Source organism: Pogonomyrmex barbatus, unplaced genomic scaffold, assembly GCF_055798465.1.
Source record: "Pogonomyrmex barbatus isolate J1 unplaced genomic scaffold, ASM5579846v1 scaffold17, whole genome shotgun sequence".
Lineage (NCBI taxonomy): Eukaryota > Metazoa > Arthropoda > Insecta > Hymenoptera > Formicidae > Pogonomyrmex > Pogonomyrmex barbatus.
In genome coordinates this window covers 2360787-2385438 of record NW_028297113.1, presented here as the reverse complement: position 1 = coordinate 2385438, position 24652 = coordinate 2360787, and the positions used below count along the sequence as shown (strand labels likewise).

Sequence of the window (24652 nt, the reverse complement as noted above, 5' to 3'; positions counted from 1 at the left end):
ATATAAATCCTATCGAAATGCCACATTACTACCTGCTTTGACAAATTTGACATTTGTCAAAGATGACTCATGAGCGTAATCGATCTCAATGAAATCAAGCATGTATCCATAAGATGGATTATTGATCATTGATCATTCGTCATATTTACATCTTAATAAGACGCTTGTGAATTGTTTTACGCTTACACGAAAAACGTAAGTTGATCGCGTCATAAATACTCGCGGGTAAATAAAAAGTGACATTAATCATCTAATCGACGCGTGATATTCACGTATTTTCATCTATTCGGTACACCCGCTCTTACGAAATGGCAAATAATTCTTGGCAAGTTGTTTGAATTTTGTAAATTTTCATTCCTCCGTTTCTCTCTCTCTCTTTCCGCGAAACACATGATGTTATTTTCTTCACATTTTCCGAATGGAGACCCGAAATAAAAACATTGTAATAACATTGCAGCGAAACAACGCGCCGCAACAATGTCTTTCCGATATAATTACGATATTGTTTTCGCGCGATGTGTATTTTCGCAGCGATTAAACTGGGCTTTTTATTTTTCCGGAACGATGCTCCGTTTACACTACGAGTTCTGCGATTTTCGGAGCCCAACCGCGACGCGTGAGTGATGACGCGCGTAAAGGCCGAGCCTGACGGCAATTTATCGGCGGTAGCCGAAACGCCAAAGGTCAAAGGCTCACCTTGCCGAGCTCCTCCTCGTGCGGCGTTTCCACCCCGTGGAGCGGCACGCGTTCCCCGGTGAAGCTGTTAGTGTGTGTCAACGGCCGTTTCACGCCGCTGATGTGTGACATGGCGGCGGGGCCCCTTTGTACCCGGTCCTTCTTCTTCGCCGCCCGCGCGTCCATGCTACCCGCCGCGGCGACCGCATCCTCGATTCGCAAAGACGGCAAATCCAGCTCCTGCTGCTTGTCTGCGTGCGAACAGTGACGTAAGTGAATAATAAGTAATAATAAAAGCGATTAATTAACCGATTGACATCGAAACGAGAAAAAAAAGGTGAAATTTCGATTCCATTGAGACAAACAATATAATAATAGACGTTCATAATGGATATTTTATGTAAATATACCTTCCATTTTTAAATATTACTTATCGATATTACGACGTACATAATGATAAAAAATTGTTAGGATTTACACAATTAGACTGTCAAAAAAAAAAAAAAGAAAAAGAAAGAAATAAGATTGCGCTCGTCCCTGAACCGCGCGATTGTCGTATTCGTTGCACTTGAATGCATCGTTAAAACAACAATGCATCTGCACTTTGTGTCTCTGATTGTAGATTTCGTTTATCACACGGTATTTGTAGCTAGATCGACCGATAAACTTCATAACTCGACCATAACTCGTCTCATGACAACGTCGTGACAACGTTAAAAAAAATTATTTTTGGCCGAGGTACAGATAATATTGCGCGTTTGAATAGTATTACTTATAATTCATGAGAACATTTCCTCTCGCGTCATTTTGCGATAATTCTGAAAAAAAAAGAAAAAAAACTTTCGCCCATCGTCAATATATTACTTTCGATAACTCAATTTCGACGGAGCGAAATTGATTATGAACCTACGTAACAATATTATAGCACGTCGTAAACGAATTTTGAAGCGCCATAAGACAAGCTTAATTTTAAAGGCTATTCAGATAGAAATATTATTTTCGCTGAAACGACTCATCGATGATATCTTTTTAAGAAATCATCATGGTCTTTTTACATTTCTTTCGCCGGATGCCTCCGAATTCAAAAGTGCCTTTTCACGCCGATTATAAACCTCTCGCGACTACAATCGATCTTTCATTCGGAACAAAGCATTCGAATTAACCAGAATGAATGGTCGCGATACCGGCTACGATCTTTCAAGGGCTTTTAATGCGTAAGAGCGCTCGTTTTATTGCACCCATAAACTCGCTTCCGGCGATGACCTCGTTAGCAGTCTCGCGAATTTCTTTTCAGTTCTCCACGAAAAGGCAGTTTTTTTGCGGGAAGAAGGGAACGATATACGTCAATTCCTATTTTACGTACAAACTTGTAATTTGTAGTTATTATAGTAATTCCGACGAGATCCAGTAAGTAAAACGCTTCACTTACCGAGGAAAGTGCTGCAGATATATTCCGAGATCTGATTCCCAGACTTGGACGATTCCGAGAAATGCGACAGCTCCTTGTTTAACATTCTCTTGAACTGCAATCAGAAAAAAGTCGATTATTAGAGTACAATCGAGGAGAGCAATCATGAATGTGTAATGCTTCACGAATTATCATATTAGCTTATAATAGATCATTAATTGCATTCATAAATTACTTTGTAGTAAAATTAATTATACATATAATTAATTATACATTCATATTATTATTATTATTATTATAATATTCAGATATTTCATACCATCGAATGTACATTATTATTTTACGTGATTTAGTAAATACCATTAGGTTAGATTAATGTGAAATAGAGTAGTATCTATCGCAGTATCTTCTCTACTAAATCGACTCTAGATACACATTTGCCAGGGCAATAGGAAAAAAAGTCATTTTTGCGGATTTAGTGGATCCTAAATTCACGAATCTGTCTTTCGCGCGGAGATAATACGGCGAGGACTGGGATCAGAAGTTAAAGGAGAGAGGGACACCCGCGAGGGAGAGGAGGGACTCGAAGAGTCGTGCCAAGGGAGGAAACAGGGTTACACGAGTAGTCTGCCAAGAAAAACCGATGGAATCTTCTCCCACGGGACATTCTCTCCCGTACCATTCTCGTGCGCTATTCTCAGCCCTTATCTCCTCGCGGGAATATTTACACACTTTATTCGCGTGTGTATCAGCCGTCGGAACGATTCGCGGGAGGGGACACGCGCACTGCGGGGCTCACACACGGGGCTGTGACAAACAAAGCCGGTCCCGTCATTTGCGCTTCCCGCTTCTTATCAGCGCCCGCTATCAGCGCGCGTGTATCATCCTTACCGCGAACGTGTGCACACATCGGGTCGATAAATAAATGCAAATGCATATGTGTTTGCGCAAATATATGCTTGCCGCGCGCGGGCCGGAGTAATGACCTGCGGGCGAGATTATTGGATAATTCCGCCATGCGACGTGTAACGCGCCGATTAAGCGTCCTTTGCGGCTCCAGATATATATATATATATATATATATATATATATATCTCGGCACGTGCTTCCCCCCGCGTTTGAGCGAGAAATTCACGTGGCGACTGTTGACGTTACAGTTAGAATTTCAAGTTGTCAGTCGTTGTTGTCCGGCGCGGACAATTTTCTGATTTTTCATCACTAGCTTGTCACACCCGCACGAGTCTCCCTTTGTATCATATTTTGAACTTTATCGTATTGAAACCGCTGAACTTTATCGTTTGACCCTCTTTCGATAAAAATAGACGCCTCGCGTTTATCGGATTTGCTAGTATAATTATTATACTAGCGTATAATTATTGTGAGACAGTCTGCTTATTATATATAGCTATAATTATCGGGAACGAGTGATAAAGAGAAGTATAGATAATATATTGCCATACTCTATCAATATAAATTTTCTACGGCAATTATTTCTTTTGTCTAACATATGCTTGCAGTAATGCAATTAACGTAATAAGTCCAACAATTAGATCTTGGAAAATATTTTCGAGTAATGAATATACAAAAGGAAGAAAAGGGGGAAATTCTAACAGTCTTGTAAAAGACAAGAAACACAAAAGAGGCGTGTCAGATTGACTCGGAGATTTCTGCTCCGGAGATGCTTTAATATTCATTCTTTCAATTTTACACGTTACACTTCACACCTTTCAACTTTCCCAAAGAAAGAAGCCCAGTATTATCCGTACCTTTGAAATACTCAATCAATCTCGAGGTTCCTTATAAGTCGATATAACGTTTTGTCATATAACTCTCGACGATTTGTTGTCGAGACACTTGGAAAGGGGAGTGATCATTATCGCGATTCACGCGAAAGGCGCGAAATTGCTCGCCCCGATAAAATATCGGCGTGACGTTTATTACAATGCGTCTCCGTACGTGACGTGCTTCCTCAGCGCGAGACACAGCAGCCATAAAGATAACGAGGATTTCGCGAGGCTTTAAGTGGGTCGACTGGGAGAAAACTGCAACAAAGTAAAACGTGCGCTCGCGTGACGTACACGAATAATAAATTGGCGCACTTACGTTCCGCTCAGCGCGAGCTACGCGCGCGGTAATGCACTCCATTTCGGATGCAGAAATAGGATTTTTCTAGCTGCGACGGATCCTGGCCCCTGCGAAGATCGAGGCCCGTCGTCGTTGTCGTCGTCGTCGTTTAACAACGACGAAGCGATACGTCGCCGTGAGCGCTATGTCGCGAAACTAACAGCTCGCGCAATCTCGTTTCGGGTAGTCACGTCGAGAGATTTCGCGAGCAAAAGCCGCCATAAATTCAGTACTATTTGCAGACTATATATATATATATCTCCCTCCGCGATAATTTCTAGCGCGTTACGCTGCAGCGAGAGAAGCGGGATGCTCCTCTCTCGCGCGTGACGATCTCTCCCGCTTTTTTAAGTAATGCAATCAGACAATCCGTTGTCCGATTTGACGACTTTAGCGCGCTAAAGAGAATCCCTGCAGCATCTCGAGATCACGTGAAGATGTAGAGATGCGTCAAATCAACCATTTATACATTTTAAGTTTGGTAAATCTTTAATTAAATCTTGTTTGTCGCACGACGCGCGAGATCACTGCGGGCGTTCTGGAAAATTACCGAGAGTGACGTCATTAAAAAAATCGCACGTTGTAACGTAACGTAATTGAAACCGCATGATGATCAGATAAATGCGAAAATGCGATAAGATCGATTGTATTACGTATTGAAATGATTAAATTTTCAAGATAGGATGCTTAACAATATCGCGTGCTTTCCAGCGGGAAAGTAAGATGCAATTCCCGTCTCTGCTTCTTTTTTTTCTTTTACAAATTCTGTATTAAGGGTGGATTAAGGGTGGATTAATCGACGACATCAACGTCACTACGTCTATTTGCGAGTCACCTTTTTTTTTCCATAATTATCAATGAACTTTCATTGAAATGTCACAAAAGGTCAAGACCGCGTTGTTGTCGCTCCTTAGCAGTTGACACATGCAGTTTTTATTAATCGTTCGTGATAGTGGTGACACCATTGTCTCGCGTGATTCATTTTCTTTGAAACCCGAACATGCTAATCTCTCTTCCCATTAATCTCAGATCACCCTTTCTCTCTAGCCATTGGTCATATTAAGATCACATCCCAATTTGTTTATTAGTCAAGTACAAAATTCTTTCCTTCTCTCCTCTAAGCGTCTTATACAATCGCAAAACTTTCTCTCTTTTCTCCTCTAATGCTTTCTCGTACAATCACAAAGTTAAAAATGAGGCCTTCGCTGCATTACGAAAACAAGACGATCGTTAACTCTCCAGGAATGTCGGTCCGAAGCGACTACGTTACATCAAGTAAACTTACATAAGGGACGCGAGTACTTTCCTTTATTCGTAAGCATAAGATGTATACGAAAGTATAACATTAAATTACGAAAATATATGTATATATCTGGACACATGGCGCATCGGCACGGTGTCCGTTCGGGGACAACACTGAAACTACAAGCCGTCCCGGTCTCGTTATGACGCGCGTGAGTTGGCATTAATTAAACTCGACGTTAATTGCTTGAGCCCACGATATATCCTTATCTGCCAATATCTCGAGTTTGGCGACCGTGTAATCTGCCATTTGTTCGATCCTTTGTGGCCAATCACACCCGGCGTGTGCCGGTTTTTTTTTTTTTATCGATCTCCGCCGTCTATCTCTAGTCGCGCCTTCAACTTTTCGCGACTTTTATTTTCAATCACGTGACAAGCAATGGCTCAATCCTCGACCCGTGCATCGATATCAGATTCTTGGACAAAGCTCAAAGACGACTCCCGAGAAGTGATACGATCAATTAATCTTTACAATCTCGTTCTATATCTGTCTTCAGATAAGCGGATTCTGCGCTTCCCGCGCAAATCGAAATCCCTCCCTCCCTGCCTCCTCTTTTCTATCGAGATAATATTAGCTTCTCGAGAGTTGCGAAAGATTACTTTCGCAGAAATTTCAAGTGCTAGATAAGATTATTCGGTGTATTGGCAAGTTTGACAGCTATTAGACGGCACGTGAGATTATCGATAAAGCGATCTATAAGTGGACAATGAGTGTGGCTATCGCGCGACGCGTACTATCGTTTATTCGCATTACTGGCATTCGACGAAATTTAGAATTCAGGTCAAATGATTCAGATGAAAATGCGTCGCTGGGTGGTTTCATCAACCGTTCGTTAACCTCGCTCGCGACATGCGTTAGTTGCGTACGACGACGGTAAACGAACGTCCTCGTGCGATCGATCGCGTTTCGAAATCGCGTGACGTTTTTATTTGCCTAATTTATGGCAGATGGTCACGGCGGCGAGATCTAACAAGGATTCACGTTAATAAAATCAGATATCGTAGATACACATCAGCATATTGCGTTTTCTCTCGTAATTACTTCCTCGATTATGTACCTGGTTTAATTAACGAATTCGCCCAATTAACGATTGCGATTAAATTATAACAAAAGTATGATAATTAGTTACAAGCTATTTGCGGTAATCAATGTAATCAATGTAAATATCAAAAATATGATTTCAACATCGTGGAATAAATCTACAATTTTCACGCTGATTTAAAATCTTACATATTTTTTATATTATTATTTTTATTTTTTATTTTTCTTCGTATACGTGTCTATTCTTATTTATCTTCCCCTACAACTAGAAACGTTACGGTAACTGTATCCAGTTCAAAATTAACCAGATATACCGGTTTGCTCCCGCGGGAGAAGTCAACATTCGCTGGGATAGCATCATCCCGGAAGCGGACCAAGATTCAAATATAATCCTCAAATTACCTGCACCGCCATGATGCTGGCCAAGGCTGTGAGATCCGCCAGAGTCCTCAGGTAATTGAAATACCTAACGGACTCGTCCATTTTCCCGGTCTCCACCTCGCCGTTCGTCATTTGCGGCACCATCGTGTCGGTTTGTGCTGAACGCGAGGAACTCCGAGAACGGAGGAAACGTCTCCGGAAACTTTCCGCGCGACGGAAAAAACGTCTGAGGTGAGGCGCACTAACTTTTACGCGAGTTAAGTCTCGAATCTGCTTCCCGGTCGTAGACGTAGATAGTAAGACGTAGATAGATACTCTTTTAAGTCTCCTCTGAGTCCTTCCCGCGAGGACGGATTACGTGGTGCACACGTGTCGCGAGCCGCTCCGGTTCTGCAGGCGCGGGTTCGACGACCAGACGATCCGGAGCGTGACGGAGGACGGACGAGCACTTTCCGATTCACCGATTCGGGTTCACCGTTCACTCGTAGATGCCTGCGAGCGGCACCACCACGGCTGCTGCCGAGCCGCCCGACTGCTAAACGTAGTCTACGTGCCGGAATCGCGGCGAGCAGGCCTTTTATCTCGGCGGCGACCGGTCGGCTGTCTCTGTCTCTCTGTCATTCGTTTCGCGATTCTCCCTTCCCTTTTCACGCCTCACGCGTGCCGACGTCCGTCTCTTTCCGTCTGTCTTCCTCTCTCTCTCTCTCTCTTGCTTCGCTCGAGCGCGAGAAGAGAGAGAGAGAGTGGGAGATCGCAAAGCGGAATGCATCGAGCGGGCTGATGTGCGTGCACAAGTGCGGCACCATATGACACTCTCGCGTTGCTCCTGCTCCTATTTATCTCACACGCGAGTGGATGTAAATTCTGAAAGACTCTAATGTCACGTCGCGCCAACAGCCCAGGCTAATTACGCTCGGCTCTAGCAGTTTTTCATCACATCTTCTAGTTTCTAGACTACTGTCTTATCTATAATGTAGAACAGGAAAATTTACTTGATTACTATAATTGTTTGTGAAATCTTAAATTCACTTGTTGATTGCAACAAAGCCTGAAGCCTCTCTCTCGAAACTCTGACAACAGTAAAGTTTCCCGTTGGCTCGCATCCTACCGTACGTCTTAGAAAGAAGAAATTTCTCTTATATTTGTTCAATTTAACTCGCTACATAAATTTCGAAAGATCAATGGTCGCAGTGATTTGGATGAGACATATTATCGTTTCCTTGAGATGAGCTAAGATTTGGCAGAATTAAAGACAATTTAAATTACTATTTGCCTCGTCTATTTAAATTTCCGTGTGAAATGCATATTGGTAGAGGATCTCGTAGTCTCGATCTTCATGTATAGGCCTTCAAAGATCCTCTCGTTAATGGGGAATTTCTCTGCAGCACTATATGCAGATTACAAAGAGAAGCTAATTTCATACAAGTAATACCTAATTCCGCTAATTCGTATCCTATTGCAATAATCCGCTGCCGCAATGCGGAGAGGATACAAGATAGTTTCGCATAAGCAGCTCAAAGACGTGCTATCAATAGACACGCGTCGGTTGACATGTGCCAATTGACACGTGCCAAATTCGTAAGTCACGACAATAAGAAGAACTTGTTCTATTTAAATGATTAATTAAATTAACAATGAGATCACATTTAAAAAAAGCTGTGACAATAAATGTCGCATTGACAATAAATACAAAATTTTCCTATCTACTTAAATATATTTCCGCCTTTGGACCGCTTCGAATGTTCGTTCTACTTCTCGGAGATCATTAACAATGAGTCCATAAGATAAATTTGGACTTACCACGAATCCGAAACGGAGCACGCGACTCACCATTTATCTAGAACCTGTCGCCCGTGTTTCAAAAGATTAAGTTTTTCTTAGAAGAGAATTACATATCGAAACCGAATTTTCTCCTTCCATTTAATGTCACGCAATTCTAAGAGATTATATTATAAAATTATATTCTATCCTCAAAACTTTTTTTTATAAAAAAAAAAAGTCGAAACAAAAAATGTTTATGCGTTTTAAATATACCGAATCTGTTCCCTTTTATTTTCGTTTTGCGAAAATTGATATTCGGTTAACAGAACTTAATAGCGGAATAAACAAAAGATTAATAATAAACTTTTGCGAATGACAATCGCTAATGAAGTCTGTGAAACTCGTTAAAAAATACGATACCCCGTCGTGCATGAGTTAATTGCGCCGGTAATTACTAATTAGAACAAAAGTACGGGAATACGTGATACAACGCACGCGGATTATTCCGCGGACCGTCGAGTGGCTATTAGACGAAGATAGCTTCGTCGATTTTGCTGCGCAATTTTCCACCGATTTCGTCTCATCGGAGAAATTAACTTCCGCCCTGCTCCAAATTTTCTTGTATACACGTATTAGTCAATACGCTAACAATGCGCTAACAATGCGAAACAACAGCGTTTATCGTTGAACAAGCGTATGACGTGTTCAACGATGTAAAAGGTGTCATCAAACATGCCGCGTCATCTTTTATTCCACGACTGAAAATCACGAATCACTCACGATGACGAATATTTAATTAGCTCAAAGTTGGGACGTACAGCTTTTGCACTTGACACTTCCGCGTGTTGCAATGCGATATATTTTCAGGCAACCGTTCGAGATATGTAGGTAGCATATGCATGTGTTTACACGATTGTATTATTACCAATTAAAAGCGATATACTTATCAATTCATTGTTATCCATGGAAGATCTCTTATCTTTTTCGCGAAACAGTAATACGAGAATCGAGGTGCTAAGGATAACAGATATTCGTATTATGGTTTTATCGAAATGAACGAACGTTTCTCGGAAATTCCATGAGTGATGCCATGGAGTTTGTTTGAAGTATTCGAAAGAGAGTTTAAGAAGACCGGAAGCGAACGTCATAACTCGCGCCTAGAAATATGTGAATATAGATCCGATGTAAGATGCTTACGTCTCACTGGTCCTCTGAATCCGGAATCACGAGAAGTTTGTCAAGGACAATTTATGGCGAAAGCTTTTTCTTTCTCTATACCAAAGCTTTATTTTTACTGACGAAATATAAGTGAATTTTCTGCGGTTTAAAGAAATCTAGAAATATACTCAAATTTCTTACGCAGAAAGCTGAATTTCTTATTTAAATTTCTCACTGAGAAATATGAGACAGAGAAGAATATATAGTTTTCGAAGAACCGACAAATGAACCTGCTTATCAATATCGATTTATCAATATCGAAATAAGCCGTCAACAAAATTAAGCCGTCTCGGTTTCATTTTACCTTCGTACGTCACGCTACGCCGAAGTGTACATAAATACAGAAATACAATCACAAAAATTGTTTTACGCATCTCCTCCGGAACTTTCCGGAACAAGAACGCACGCATTCCTGTTGCGGTACGTGGACACGCGATCGAGAGAAAAATTCAGGAACACGCGGGCCGTCGCTCAAAAAAAAAAAAAAAAAAAAAAAAAAAACCCGACTAATTACTTTCGCGGAAATGACGCGCGGTCGTCTTCGTCATGCCAGAAACGCGGCACGCGTCTCTCCTCGTGTCACGTTACAACGAACTCTCAGGTATTATTATTATTATAAAAATAATGCCTCGCCCACTTGACGTGTTGGTAGCCGCGCGAAAGTGACAGTTTCGCAACAAGCGACACAATAATGCCCGTCCGCAATTATGCGCCCGTCTCGTCCGTTCGCTCGTGCGACACACGCCCGCGTTCGCGGTTTAACGCACGCGTTCGCGCAAACAAACCGGCGCTTCCCCATAGAAGCTAGGGGGAACACACCGATCGATCCATCTAACGGCTCAGTGACGAAAAACACGGTGGTGTCCCGCAAGAGAAGCGACCGGATTATCGATCCAGTTGCAGCCGATGCATGTGGGCTGTCAGAAATAGCTCAGTTCCTCCTTCTCTAACGGATGGAAGAAGGTCACGGTAATGAACTATTTCACTTATTTTTAACGCTCCCCGTCCTATCCGGTTATCATCAGAATTGCTCTATCGCCGATGTTTATAACGGAGGACAGAGTCGCTCGATTGAGAGAAGTGACGCGACCTAAACAAGTGCAATTTCATATTTTATCATTTCCATTAGTCTTATTTATTGAATTTAAACAAGTTAGTACACGCAGATTAGATACAGTTGAATGGGACAACTGTAATTCATAATAATCCTTAAGTTTTATACTTCGTAATCATATACATCATATGTTATACGCATGATGACCGTTGAATGTGGTAATCGAGTTTGTAGCTTATATAAGCTTAGATTAAATTGATAACGCGTCTACAGTGGATTTAGAAACAGTTGACTAAACAATCGTTAAATTCATGTTCATGAATCTTAATGCCACATTTTATTGATAACGATGTTTTTAAAGTTAAATACGAAGATAGCGTTTTAATGAACATGTAGCGTATTCTCTTTAGGATAAATCTTCTGCTTTTAACACATCATTCTTGGATATTCCGTTACATCGGTTAGACGGTTCAATGTTACGATTCATTAGAAAAATGTACCTTCACCTTTGATGCCAAAGGTTAACTTTAAATATTAAAACAAGCTATATTATAATATTAAAAGATATACTATTATAGTAATATTATAGATATAATATTACTATATACTCGATATACTATAATATTAAAAGATTGTGTGTGTCAATTGTGTAAAAATCTTGAAATTTCTAGCTGCAAATGTAACATAAAATTGAAAGAAAATACAGGAAACTCCAGCATGTATGATATCAATTTATCATCGATGAGATACATTTCTTCCAACACAGGAGAAAGAGGAAAAAACTATACGCGTCTTCTGTTAATGATTAATGTTTCTAAATATATATTCTTGTTAAGCGAAAATTATGAAGAAGATTGAACATCAGGCAATCTTCACTATCACGTAACGCAAGTCTTCCTCTTCAATTTCTAATTTCTCCTTGAAATGCATCATTGATCTCAATAATACTTCGATGAAAGATGTCCGCAAAGACGTGAATCTATTTCCTATATTCCCTATATTCCCGTCTGCTTGCTGACGCGCATGCAAATTACATAATAAATTTTGCCGACACAAAAGATACGCGACAATCGATGATGGATGATCTATAAAAAAAAAAAAAAAAAAAAAAAAAACATATTAATACATTCATTCTGAAAATATAATCCATTATATTTATAAATATAATCCATTATATTTTCCGATGTACGGATTACGTTTGACAATTATTGGACGAACGAATAAAAGTATAATCGTTATTGCGCGCGAAAAGGACTTACGATCTATTTCTGGACGTACTTCGTACGTCCAACACGTATCCCCTCGTGCATTTGCACGAACACACGGAGGCGTGTGAAAATTCGAGGATGCATTGATTATTATACCGGCGATCTTCCTCTCTCAAGGAGGTCTTTTTTCGCGGGCGTTACGTAACTATTGACAAAAATCATTTCTCTCCGGCGCCGTGTCTCGCGCGATACAAACTGCCGATACGTTAACAGAGCCCTCGAGAGCGACGGATATATTCAAGATCCAACTTCAATTGCAATTACGTTTTTATGAGATAATCACAGCGAGCACAGACGCGCGTACCGTGTCCGCCTATTGTTGCGAACGTCACGTCACCTTTCCACTCGCGTTCGATACACATTTTTTGCTCCTGACGCGTTCTATTATTTTTTTCCCCGGTTCTTTTTTCTTTTTTTTTTTTTTTTCTAACGTGCAAATAGGGAAATTCCAAATGAGACCTCCGCGCGCTTGCGTAATCAAACGTGCGCACGCTATTTTATTCCGCCAGGCGATACGCCCGCCAGACGATACTTTTGGTGGCCGATATAGACGAGGTCATTTACCGCAAGCGGCGATTTATTGGTCGTCTGGTTTATTTTATTGAAAATTACCCGGCTCGCCTCCCCGATAGCGCCCCCGTTATACTTGGCGCGCGGAGGGGAGTTAATATAAAGCGTGTCCGAGAAAAGCGGGTCTGTACATCTCTATTATTGTTCTACCAGCAGCTGCTCACGAGGCGGACACGTGCCGCGGGTATCGACTACTTGTTGTGTACAATCGCCGAACAAGAATCACGAGGTTCATAAATATGATCGGATTGCGATGTGTCTGACGTATTCGATCACGCAATCTTGTTTCTCAACGCTTCGATCGCGGCGATATCATGCGAAAAGTCTCATCGAAGGAGATCGCTCGATAAACTCATTTTCACACGGCAATAAATATAAATGACTCCATCGTACGCTTTTTTTATTCTTTAACTACAGATTCCACGCGAGATCAGTTCTATAAAGCTTCAATAATTTTTCCAGCTTTTTTTTTTACGCAACAAAAAAAAGGCAATTAATTCGTTTGCAGCCGATAATGAAGATGCTTCTTTTTGCGATAAATCCTTTACGTTACGTTTTCCAATATTAATTTTAAACTTCCATCTCACGGTAAAAGAAAAACTGTACAGAAATATATCAGTTAATATATCATTCGTAATCAACTGAAAAGTCCTGATCGATAATTATATATTGCCATTATTCTTCTTGTAAGACAAAAACTGGTATGTTAGTGTCTAAACTATTTTATATATTGAAAGTTATTTTTAAAAAATTCATTATAAATATACTTGAGCTCCACGCGCGACAAGAAAATTTATAACTTACGCATCTCGCAATAGTTGCTAATTAATACCATTTCTTGTTCCGACAAAAAATTGAAAAACTGACGCGTGGCTGTCGATCGGAATAAATTTCTATCATAAATTTTCCATTACAATAATAACCGTTGAGAGACCGTTGTTTAACCAATGTTATACAACTAATTATTAATATTCATACATTAGGAAAAAATATGATTTAAATGCAAGATTAATTTCAATACGAGGAAATACTCAATGTTAATAATGTTGTCCGAACAATTCAATGTAACGGTTATAAACACCAGAGAAGGAAACATGCAGGTAACAGGGAAAAGATAGGTAATCCGGATACTTAAACTTAATGGAGAAAATTACTCTTGGGGCGAAAACAACTTTCCGGCATGAAGTGCACGTCGTAGTCTGACAAGGATTCGAGAGATCAAAACAGATCTTGACTATTTCAGGAACGTAGCTGGCGCGTTCTCGTTAGCGGCTCGAGCAGATGGCTTCTTCTCGCGGCGGATTCGAAGTAACAACACCATCGTAAATTGATCGCGGACCATCGCGGGGCTGACACGCAGTCTCGGTGCAACAACCAACAGTCGGGAGATAAGGATAATATCGCGCCGGTACATCCAGAAATTATGACGCGTACACAATGACAAATACACGCATACAATGGTAACGCTGATGATGCTGGTCCTTGAGATGGAAGCGGTCGAAAGATAATTCGACGCAGCTATCTCACGAGAAACACGTAAATAAGATAGGCACGTAGTGCCATTTCTGACCATTTCTATATAACATTACGAAATTGTTAACCCATAAATAAACATATGACACTTTCGAAATGATATTAAAGATGATGGAAACGTGATTTTAATATAATAATCAACGCAGCACGATCTATCCAATATCTGAATGTAATAAAGTTATACGTCACATTACGTGTCATTATATGTCATTATTATATGTCATGTCACATTGATGAATTCATAAAAGGACTGATCTTTGGCTAAATCTAATTTTTATCCGTTTTTCCATTCCATCATTACTCGCTTTCATCGACACATTCTGTCAATCCGTTCGATAAATTATGGAACCTTCGCACAATTTTATGCTTTAAATATATTTCCCGAGCGGTTAGTTAGCTGATCAATCATTAGCGATTATTAGTTTGTTAACAAGTTTATTAACAAGTGTGAATAATATTATTGCGTTGTTAAATATGTATTGTTAAAGCTTGGCGGGACACGGATTACTCCCCTACTGTAACTCCGCGGCATCGAAATATCTTTCCACGCGCGCGTGTGGACAATGGTTGCATCGGCATTATCTATAGACATTTTCCACGTGTATCTTTCACGTGCCATTATGCTCCGAATTGGAACGCAGCTTCCATTAAATGGCAAGCAGTATTATATATGAATAAAGGGCGGCTGAAAATAACTCTCTCGTCATCGAAATAATAGGCAATAGGTTGAAGCCAATTATTGCATATTTCACTATTTTCCGTAAATTTTTGCTACGATTTGCCGAACTGCCCAGTGGCATTCGATATTTAGCGATAGTATTCAAAGGGTTCTTTAATCTAACGATAACAATTGCATGCCAACTCGCTCAGTGAAATTAGCACGAAATAGAAATTCTACGAAATCGATATTTTCGGATATTTGTATGCAAAGCAGGGACATGAAAAAACAACCTGAATTTTTCTCGCTTACTAAAATGTAAATAAGTAATAAAGAAAGCAGATAAATTTACGCACATGATGGTATTTTGGTGAAATTTATAATATTCTAGAAAACACCACGTGCCTGCGCGAATAGTATAATCGATCGCTAGTTAAATCAGCGCTGCGAAAAACAAATTTTCGCATTTTATACGGGCGTATTTGCGGGAGATATTTTATATAAAAAAAAAAAAAAAAAAAAAAAAAGAACACCGAGTGATTTTTTCCATTGATGTCTACAACAATTCACGCATCGTCACGCAATCCTATTGCAATAAACTCAATTCGTTGGGCGTATGAATGCGTTCCAGATTTATACTGAATGCAACGGCAGAGTCAGCATGAAACAGATCAATCTTTGAAATTCGATAACAAGCGTGCATAACTGTTGATGCGTGTGATAAAATCAAGCGGCTTTTTATAATCTCGTCGATTTGCCGCGATGGCACGTGTGCATGCATAACGATAAAAAAAAAAAAAGAAGAAACACGAGAAAATTGATTCTTTCCCTCAGAATATGCAATATATTACTATTATTAATAATATAATTAATAATAAAATAGTATTAATATATTAATAATAAAATAGCATTAATATAATTTAATTCTGATTAAAAAATATTTGAGCAACTATTTTATTAATAAGAAAAAAACAGTAATGAACTAGATACAAAAACATTAATTTATTATTATTAAAATAACAACAAATAAAGGCTTCTCAAAATCCAAAATTTCTTGTAAAAAAAGGAAGGCAGATGGAGGTAGACGATGATAAAAATAATATTATGGAAAAATAAATGGGACTGATAAAAATAACAGGCAATTTGCACAAATGGAGATAGAATTTGTTACTCGAATGGGTCGATCGATTTTCCTATTTACGTACTGTCCGCCATGTTTTCTTCCATGTGTATGCTCTCACACACACGTCGTCAGAATTGTTTACAAGGAACGATTAATAACCATCTGCTGTTTCTGCGTTGCGTTGCGTTGAACATCTCTCAAAAGACCCTCCTTTATTAATGGCGCAAGTGAAGATAAAATTAATCAACGAAGCGTAAGTATGAGCCATTGATTAGTCTTACCTACATAAAACTAAGAATAAGTCGTTTTTGTAATTTTCCATTATGTCCTCTCTGATTTTGTATCACACATGTATAATACATCAGTCAATTTTATTATACATGCATTCTAAAATACATAATTTATTTGCTGCTTTTAAATAACCTTTTACGAAAAATTAAACAGTATATATATATATATATATATATATATATATATATATAGAGAGAGAGAGAGAGAGAGAGAGAGAGAGAGAGAGAGAGCATATTGCTGTACAAGCGTATACTTTTTATTTAAATGGATATTTAATCAATTATAGTTTAATTTTATTTAAACAAATATAAAGACACTAATAAAAGAAGCGATAAGTCAGACTTTTATTCATAAAATCAAAGGACAGCTTTGACTTTTATGCAAAGATGTATATTTGCTTTTTCATCTTATGCTACATTTGCATGTTTGTCTGCACTCACACACCTGACATCGCTTAACGCTTAATTTGCGAATAGTAATTAATTCATCTGTGACATGACGAAGTCTTTTGGAGCGGAGACAAACAGTCTCCGAGTACAGTTTTTGAAGATGAAAAGAAACTTAACATATTACCTTATACACATATATTACCTTATATTAATTAATATTTTATCTAATAAAAAATGTTAATGAAACGCATTTCACAATATAAATGCACAATATATGCATTTCCTACTTTATATAATTTATCGAATGCAAAGAATTAAATGTAACTATATAACAAAAATTTGTCGCATTAATTAATTATATAAATAAATAAACAATCAAAATGTAAAAAAAAAAATTTAGTTATGAAACGAAATGTATTATAAACAATTTAACTTTTATCGCACACTGCATACAAAAATATTATTGCTATAAGACAAATGATGTGCTTTACATAAATTAATACGTTGATTAATTAGCAATCTCTGATAATTATTATCCGATTGCAATCGATAATGCATCTCGCGGACGATATTTAATGCGACGAGAGTCATGCTTCAGGGACGCGAATGTGTCACGAGCGTGTCGCTTGCGACATCGAAACTGCACATATTTTCGCGTGGCTTAAGTGTACGTTTGACCCGTGCATTCGCGCAGAAAACGCAGATGATGGCAATAAATCGATGTACCATAAAGATAATCACAGTGATCTGTTTCCGGGATGAAAGCTTCTCCACCCGGGTACGTCAAGTAACAAGTCATTTACGTCATTTACCGCGTATTTGCTACTCCCGTTATCTCCGGTCTGTAAAAGTCTTTTGTGATAATGTCTGGAAGCTGATAGCCCGGCTATCTAAAATAATTTCAACACGTTCTCGCGCGTGGGAATGAAAATCCATATAGAATTTCTTACGAAAAGAATAACGGATAACGGATGGCTTTAATAATAAACATTTCATTTTGGGAAAAATATCGATGATACGAAGCAATCTTTTGTTTTTTTGTTTTTTTTTTGTTTTTTTTTTTTTTTTCTGAAGAATTAGACTCGAAAAGATTTAATTTATCGTGCTCGCTATTATTTAACGATTTTTTTTTACGATCCCGCGAATTACCTCGCGGTCACCTATAGCGAATGGCCAGCATCAATTTCGAATCATCGGTGAACAAGTGGTAACATCCGGTCTTTCACAGACGACAGTGAAAATAATTTCTTGTTTCGGGGAAGCGAGTGCGGTTTACCGAGGCTTTCCACGAACTTTTCTCCACATCTGTCAGACAGTTCCTCCTCGATCGAAAACGGCACTTGTCCGACTAATGGCTCGTCAAAACGACGCAACAGCCGAGACGGCTCGCATTCCTGTGCTGAAATACCAGGGCCAAACAAAGCGAAATCTAGATGTACACACGATAATGTAAACATCTTTATCGACGTTTAAACAAATTATACCGAACGCAAATCTTGCAAATCGTAAATCAAACTCCGAACTCTCTCCGCGCGTTCGCATTGAATGAATCTCGGCAAGCGAAATATTTTTCTCGGATGAAGAAAGATACGCAAATTTGTGATAAGATTGTATGCCCTTCTCTCAATTTGTAAGCTGCAGTCGACCTACTTAACAGCTTTCTACGGATCCCCGTTTTTACGGGTGGAAATTGCACCGTCATTTTTACGACATTGTTTGTGACAGTTATTGTCACCAACAGTGATGTTCGCGGTCGGTTATTTGAGGTAATTAATGAGATAATTAAATCTGATATTTTGGACAGTTCACCAACGAATTATTTACTCGTCATTTATTGTCATTAAATAAAATTGTTGACGAGAGAAACGCGACTTTAATGCGATGCATTTTTCGATAAAAATATCGAATGACAAATGAGCTATGAAAAAAAGAGCTTCATAATTGCATGAATTGCAAAAGTAGCCACGTATCGGAAGTTAATAACAAATCGAAATAAATATTAATATTTATGACGTATTAATATTTGTGAGACATACATTTATAAATTTGAAAAATAAAAAGAATGTTTATTACATCATTAAAATTTATAATAAAAATATATAAATTATTAACGCGTACATTTTATTTTATTTACGAATGAAAATAGCTGAGTACTGATTTCATTATCTTGAATAGAGATTAAAAAAAAGAGCACTCTAGTCGCGCCTAAATTCATATCACTTATTTAAACGATGATATTACGATCTACGCAGCGTAGTAAGCAGAAGAATGCGATTCGCTTTTAAAGTCCAAACTTTATACGATCGTTTCCTGCGGTCGTTTAAACTCACACATTCCTCCCCCTCCCCCCCCCCCCTCTTTACATACTATATAAATGCAAAATAAACAAGAGTATGGGCTCTCGAGAATACGCAAAAAATGTTTCTCTGATTTTAGCAAAAAATATATTTCTCAAATTTTCTCTATATTGCATAACTAATCATTTCACGATCAGAAATACAACACGTTCGGTAACGAATGCCGACATTTGCAAAGAACCTTCCACGTTATCATAAGATATCATTGTTGTCATAAGACTTATTGCCGCTGAACACATTTCGCCACGCTCCATTTTGCATACGATGATGTCAGGAACATAAGTATTTCTTTTAATGCTTGTATATTCATGGAGACCGTTTATCGATGTGACTAAGGTACATAAGCTCACGCGGCATACGTAATACATACGACCAGTGCGAAATGCATCGGCGACGACAGGTGAGGACGGCATAATCGACAGCCACGACGATCGCTCGTAATAATTAAAAAGCAGCTGACCTGACATTTGCATAAAAGCGAGGGCAAGTATGTACGATATGCACCCGTGGCGCTTTTTGATCGGCTCCCCTCGATCGTATTGCGCGTAATCGAATGCAATCAGAGCCAATTGCATCTCACGCTCACGGCGGTTTTCACGTCCAAAGCGGTTTCCGTCCGAATTGATTCCATTTGCTATACAAATATGCGCAACTATGTTATGTAAAGCTGTTTTTAGAAATTCTCTGATCCGGACGAGATCCGCCTCACGAACAAATGTTTTTAACAGAAACGAAATTATCGAAAAAAATATTCGATTATTGAATACAAAATATAAATATAAATAATAAAAATATAAATAATAAATAATGACAATTTTTTTTACGAATAAATTTTTCTTCTATTCGTTATTCAATCTACGGAAGAAAATCAAATTTTAACGGAGTTAATTTAAAATATTCAGGTTATTCAGGATATTTCAGGATACTAAAAACAGACAAATTTCACACTGAAGAAATAAGTTCATATAGAGGTTTATATGGAGCGCCGCGGCGCTTAGGCGCCACGTATCCTGGAGTGACGCCAGCATTATGGATTTCGGGAAATACCCCGGAGATGTTTCTCAGCTTCTCCTTTTTTCTGCGTTGATCAACGAAAAGATCGGCTTTGTATTTTATTCATTATTGTCTCGTTTACTTCTGCGAATTGCCAGAAAGGTGGACTTTTCGCAAAAATCTCTGCAAAACTTGAAATAATCGAAAGTGACATGTAAACAATGTAAACAAGTTTTTCGTCAGAGAAAAAAATAAATTCATAAAAAAATTCTAAAAATAAGATAAACTGCGCAGATAAATAATTGATGGAAAATTATTTTGTAACATAGAATGTACTTTTTCTTGTAATTCTCCTTTTCCTTGTTTTTCTATCAACGTTATTAATTTTAAAAAATAATTTTAAATACAAAAATTTTAATTTTAAATATAAAATATATAATATATTTTTATTCTTTCAATAGTTAGGTTATCAGGCGAATATGCAAAACACTAATAATATTGATAAAGATAACAAATTCATTCGATCTCTAACTAAGTTTAAAGCGACATATATGGAAGAGTCGTTGAAAATTAAGTTTGTGACTTCTACCATTTGCAATTTTCGAAGAAAATTCTCAGAAAAGTTGAGTTAAGGGGGACTACTGAGTTAAAGTTCTCGAACGAGATTATATCTAAGAGAGTTTGAGGGATATTTTATGTATAATATATATAAAAAGTTTTGTGAGTCGATTGTGCTACGATTCTTAAATATAGGTTCTTAGTGTAATCTTCAAAATTTCTAATTAGATGATTCGAATAAATTATATTTTGTGCGAAGACAAGAAACGGCCAATAATATAAATAATATTCATATAAAAAATATTCAGTACAGACGAAGTTTCTGGAATATGTCTGTATAAAATTTGTATAAAAATGTAAATTTGCTTTAACATTGTTTATCATTATTTTCAGAATTTTATAAAAACATCATAAAATAATATGACGTAATATGTATCATAATATGCCACAGTAAATGTTATTACCTAATAGAGATTACACTATCCTTCACATTTCTTTTTATCTGCGATTAACGAATAAGGATAAAAAATTACACAATGCAGCATAATATGTACGATGAGGTGAATGATAAGAGTGAGTCAGAAACATTAGTATTTAATAATGCGTATAAAATAATTATTTCCTTCCTTTTGATATTTCTTTTGATAAATATAATAATAAAATTTCCTCATATTTAGAATATTCTTGAATTTATTATCTTGATAAAAATCGTTGAGAAAATATATATGTATATACAAAAGAACGTTACATCATCTCCTTTATAAATATTTAGAGATAATCCATTGAAAATATTTCAGAAAATCACTGTGTCAGAGTTATTATAATTTAATGAGCAGAATTCAAAATTTTTTTACTAAAAGTACTGGAATATGCATATTTTTACATGACATATACGCTTAAAAAGGTATAAAATCTTGAATTTTGACTTTTTCTACGTCATAAGCTGGATAATGATAATTAATATTTTTTGATCTTGTGTCACAAAATCTCGTGAAATTTCTTTATAGAACCTGAAATTTGTATGAAATTATTACGAAATTTTTCGAAAAACGAATACTTTTGCATGAAATACTCGTATGAGGATAAAAGTACGTCGCATACATACGCAAGTGATAGAGACTGGTAATTGTTTTGCATTATAATTATCAGCGTTGTTATAAATACGCCGAATAAGCGACACGGAACCCATTAGTTCAGTACGTTTTTGCGTGTTCGTGTTTGTATTAACGCTTGTTAGAAACATGGAGCAAGGATATAAAAATTTGCATTTCTTGATCTTAACACTGAGCATATTTATCATAGCCTGCATCCAAGCTGGTAAGTTGAAAAAATAATAATTAACATATTACGCTCATTGAGATTTTTTTTCTCTCAGTTATATAATTTGTTATATAATATGAATATAAGTTTATTTTAAAATTTACATTTCCATCAAGATTGGCACAACATAATATCTTGTAACCAAAAACAATTACTATTACTCATTTCAATAAAAGGCAATTTTTTTTTAATAAAAAAAAATTTTTAAATCGATATTAATATCAGTAAAAAATTTTACGTGTTTGTTTCGAAAACTTTATATAACATATGATAAATTATTATTCATAACATTTCACGATCTTAATTAATATGATTTCAACACATTTTCAGCACCGGACAAACAAAATATTAACGAGAGTGACGAATTTGCGCAAAAGCAAGCTATTACAGAGTTTAATACTTGTTTGCTAAATTCAAATGTTCTAGGATCGTTTATACAACAAATGCAGGAATTTTTTACTGTAATGTTCAGATATCTGCCCGAAAATATGAAAACATTAGCAAGTAATTTTATGAACAAAATAGCTTCTGAATTCGTGAACTTTGAAATGAACATAGTAGAAGGTATGACGCATATGGCAGAAAATATGATAGATGCCTTTATAAGAATGATACCTCTAATAACGTCAATAATGACAATGTTGTCATCAAATTAATTCAAGTTTTAAATTATAAATTCGGCTAATTCTGTACAAAAATCTGTACAAAAATGGCAAGAACATGTTTAAATGCGATGCATTAATAAATGCAGTATTGATAAGACACAATATGACAAGATACAATGTATCAGTAAATAAATATTAATGCAATTTCTTAATGCATTTCGACGCATTTATTTTAACTTAATTTCAACGATATAAATTGATTAATATATATTGATTATATAAAATGTAATAAAAATATATAACATATGTATCGCATAAAAACAATATGGCATATAGCAAAATGTATTTCTTGAAATATTGTATTTTAAACAATATGTATCACTCAAAAAAATTACACATATTATGGATATAATAATGACAAAATGTTTGGAATCAATTATATGTAAGCTCGACAGTAGTGATGAAACTTCTTGGTCGGACATTCAGTAGATTTCAGTAAATTTCTATGGTCACAAAGGATAAACTCCTGCGGTGAGGCGAGCAAAAACTTTCTTTCTCGTTGAAGGATTTACAGAATTTGGCGCAAAATAGGATTATATAAGCTTTGTTACATCATACGTAGCATATAAACGTATTATTTAGCAAAGAAAAATATCATTGTTCGACCAAAAGCCGAATTGATTTAGTATTTTAAATAATTCTTTAAGTATTATTTATAGTACTATTTAAAATATTAGATTTTTTTTTACAATAACATATTTCATCTAATTATACGTTTTTATCAAATATTTACGCATTTATTATAGATTATTCATCAGTTAAACTACTTAATAAAAATATTTTTCTAATCTCTTAATTAATGTATCTCTCTACTTATTATTTTATATGGTGTATTAGAATTGGTTACTTAATTAATAATTAATTAATAATTAACAAAAACAGAATGTATATAACGCAATTGCATTTCCATTTGTAAAATGCATATTTATTCAAGAAAGAATAATAAATAAATAATTTTTCATGATTTACGAGCACACATTATTTACAACACTTACTCATCGGTTCATAGTTCGTAAGTACCGCTACAATCCATTATGATGTGACATTTGGCAAGTTGACAATTACAACGAAAACGCATATACATACCCGCACACGTATGTACACATGTATAAACATTAGTGTGTAGTACACGATTGTTTTCTACGAAAAATGAGTGTGCGAGTCGTAAAAACGCGATAACATGAAAATAGATACATATAGAAAACGAGAGATACGTGTTCGCTGGCACGACATCGGCTGAGCAAAAACAATAGTCAGCGAAATACATACATCGCATGTACAGCATGTAACGTCTCAATTTTATATTTGAATGCAAGAAACTGCATTTGACGCGTTTAAAGAGTTTCCACTCGACTTGACACGTACATTTCAAAAAGCTATTTCAAATTTAAATTACAAAATTAATTAACAACTGACTTCTTTTTTTTTAATTCCACGAATTGAAACTTCGCGTGTTCGATCGAAACTGAAAGATTATCTTCAATTAAGTTGTTAAATGGGATACTATCGCGAGAGAATATCAAACGAAGGCTAAGAGAAGCTGAAAAGGGATTGATACGCTCAATTGGAGTGTCCGCTGATGAAGAATAAGTATCGTCACGCGATACTTATGGATCATTGGAGGAGATCCCGTCGGATTCGCGCGGCATCGCGTAGCGCCTTGCGAAAGTATATTTTCGATCGGGATTGGCAATTTATTTATCGTCGGGCAATCACGCGCCGCGCGCATGATGCACGACGCTCGGAGATACGGAGAGGACGGAGATCCCTTGAACCTGCGGGGGAAAAGGTTAAACAGCCGGGCATGATAGCGTCTCTCATTTATTGGATCCCCCTCTCGGAATGACCGACACTGTTAACGTCGCGATTCTTTGGACCCGCACTCGTCATCGCGGTTTGCGAAAAAAATTACACATGTCGCGAATCCATCGACCGCGCGTTAGGAATCGTGACGTGACGGAA

At 37.1% G+C, this 24652-nt stretch overlaps 2 protein-coding genes across 6 annotated transcripts in view; one reads left to right on the top strand and one right to left on the bottom strand.

Annotated features, from left to right (window-relative positions):
* Window positions 1-24652, bottom strand: part of dnc (phosphodiesterase dunce) — a 141572-nt gene that overhangs the window by 8624 nt on the left and 108296 nt on the right. For all 5 annotated transcript variants that reach the window (XM_011642259.3, XM_089074534.1, XM_011642260.3 and 2 more), the window contains 2 exons: window positions 2105-2198; window positions 697-926 (listed from right to left, as the gene is read on the bottom strand). In XM_011642259.3, the coding sequence (XP_011640561.2) occupies window positions 697-926; window positions 2105-2198 (324 nt within the window). The remainder of the gene's footprint in view (window positions 1-696; window positions 927-2104; window positions 2199-24652) is intronic.
* Window positions 21723-23655, top strand: LOC105429345 (uncharacterized). The gene is made up of 2 exons (XM_011642257.2): window positions 21723-22022; window positions 22356-23655. Exons 1-2 carry the CDS (start codon window positions 21947-21949, stop codon window positions 22679-22681), a joined length of 402 nt encoding a protein of 133 aa, XP_011640559.2. The 5' UTR covers window positions 21723-21946; the 3' UTR covers window positions 22682-23655.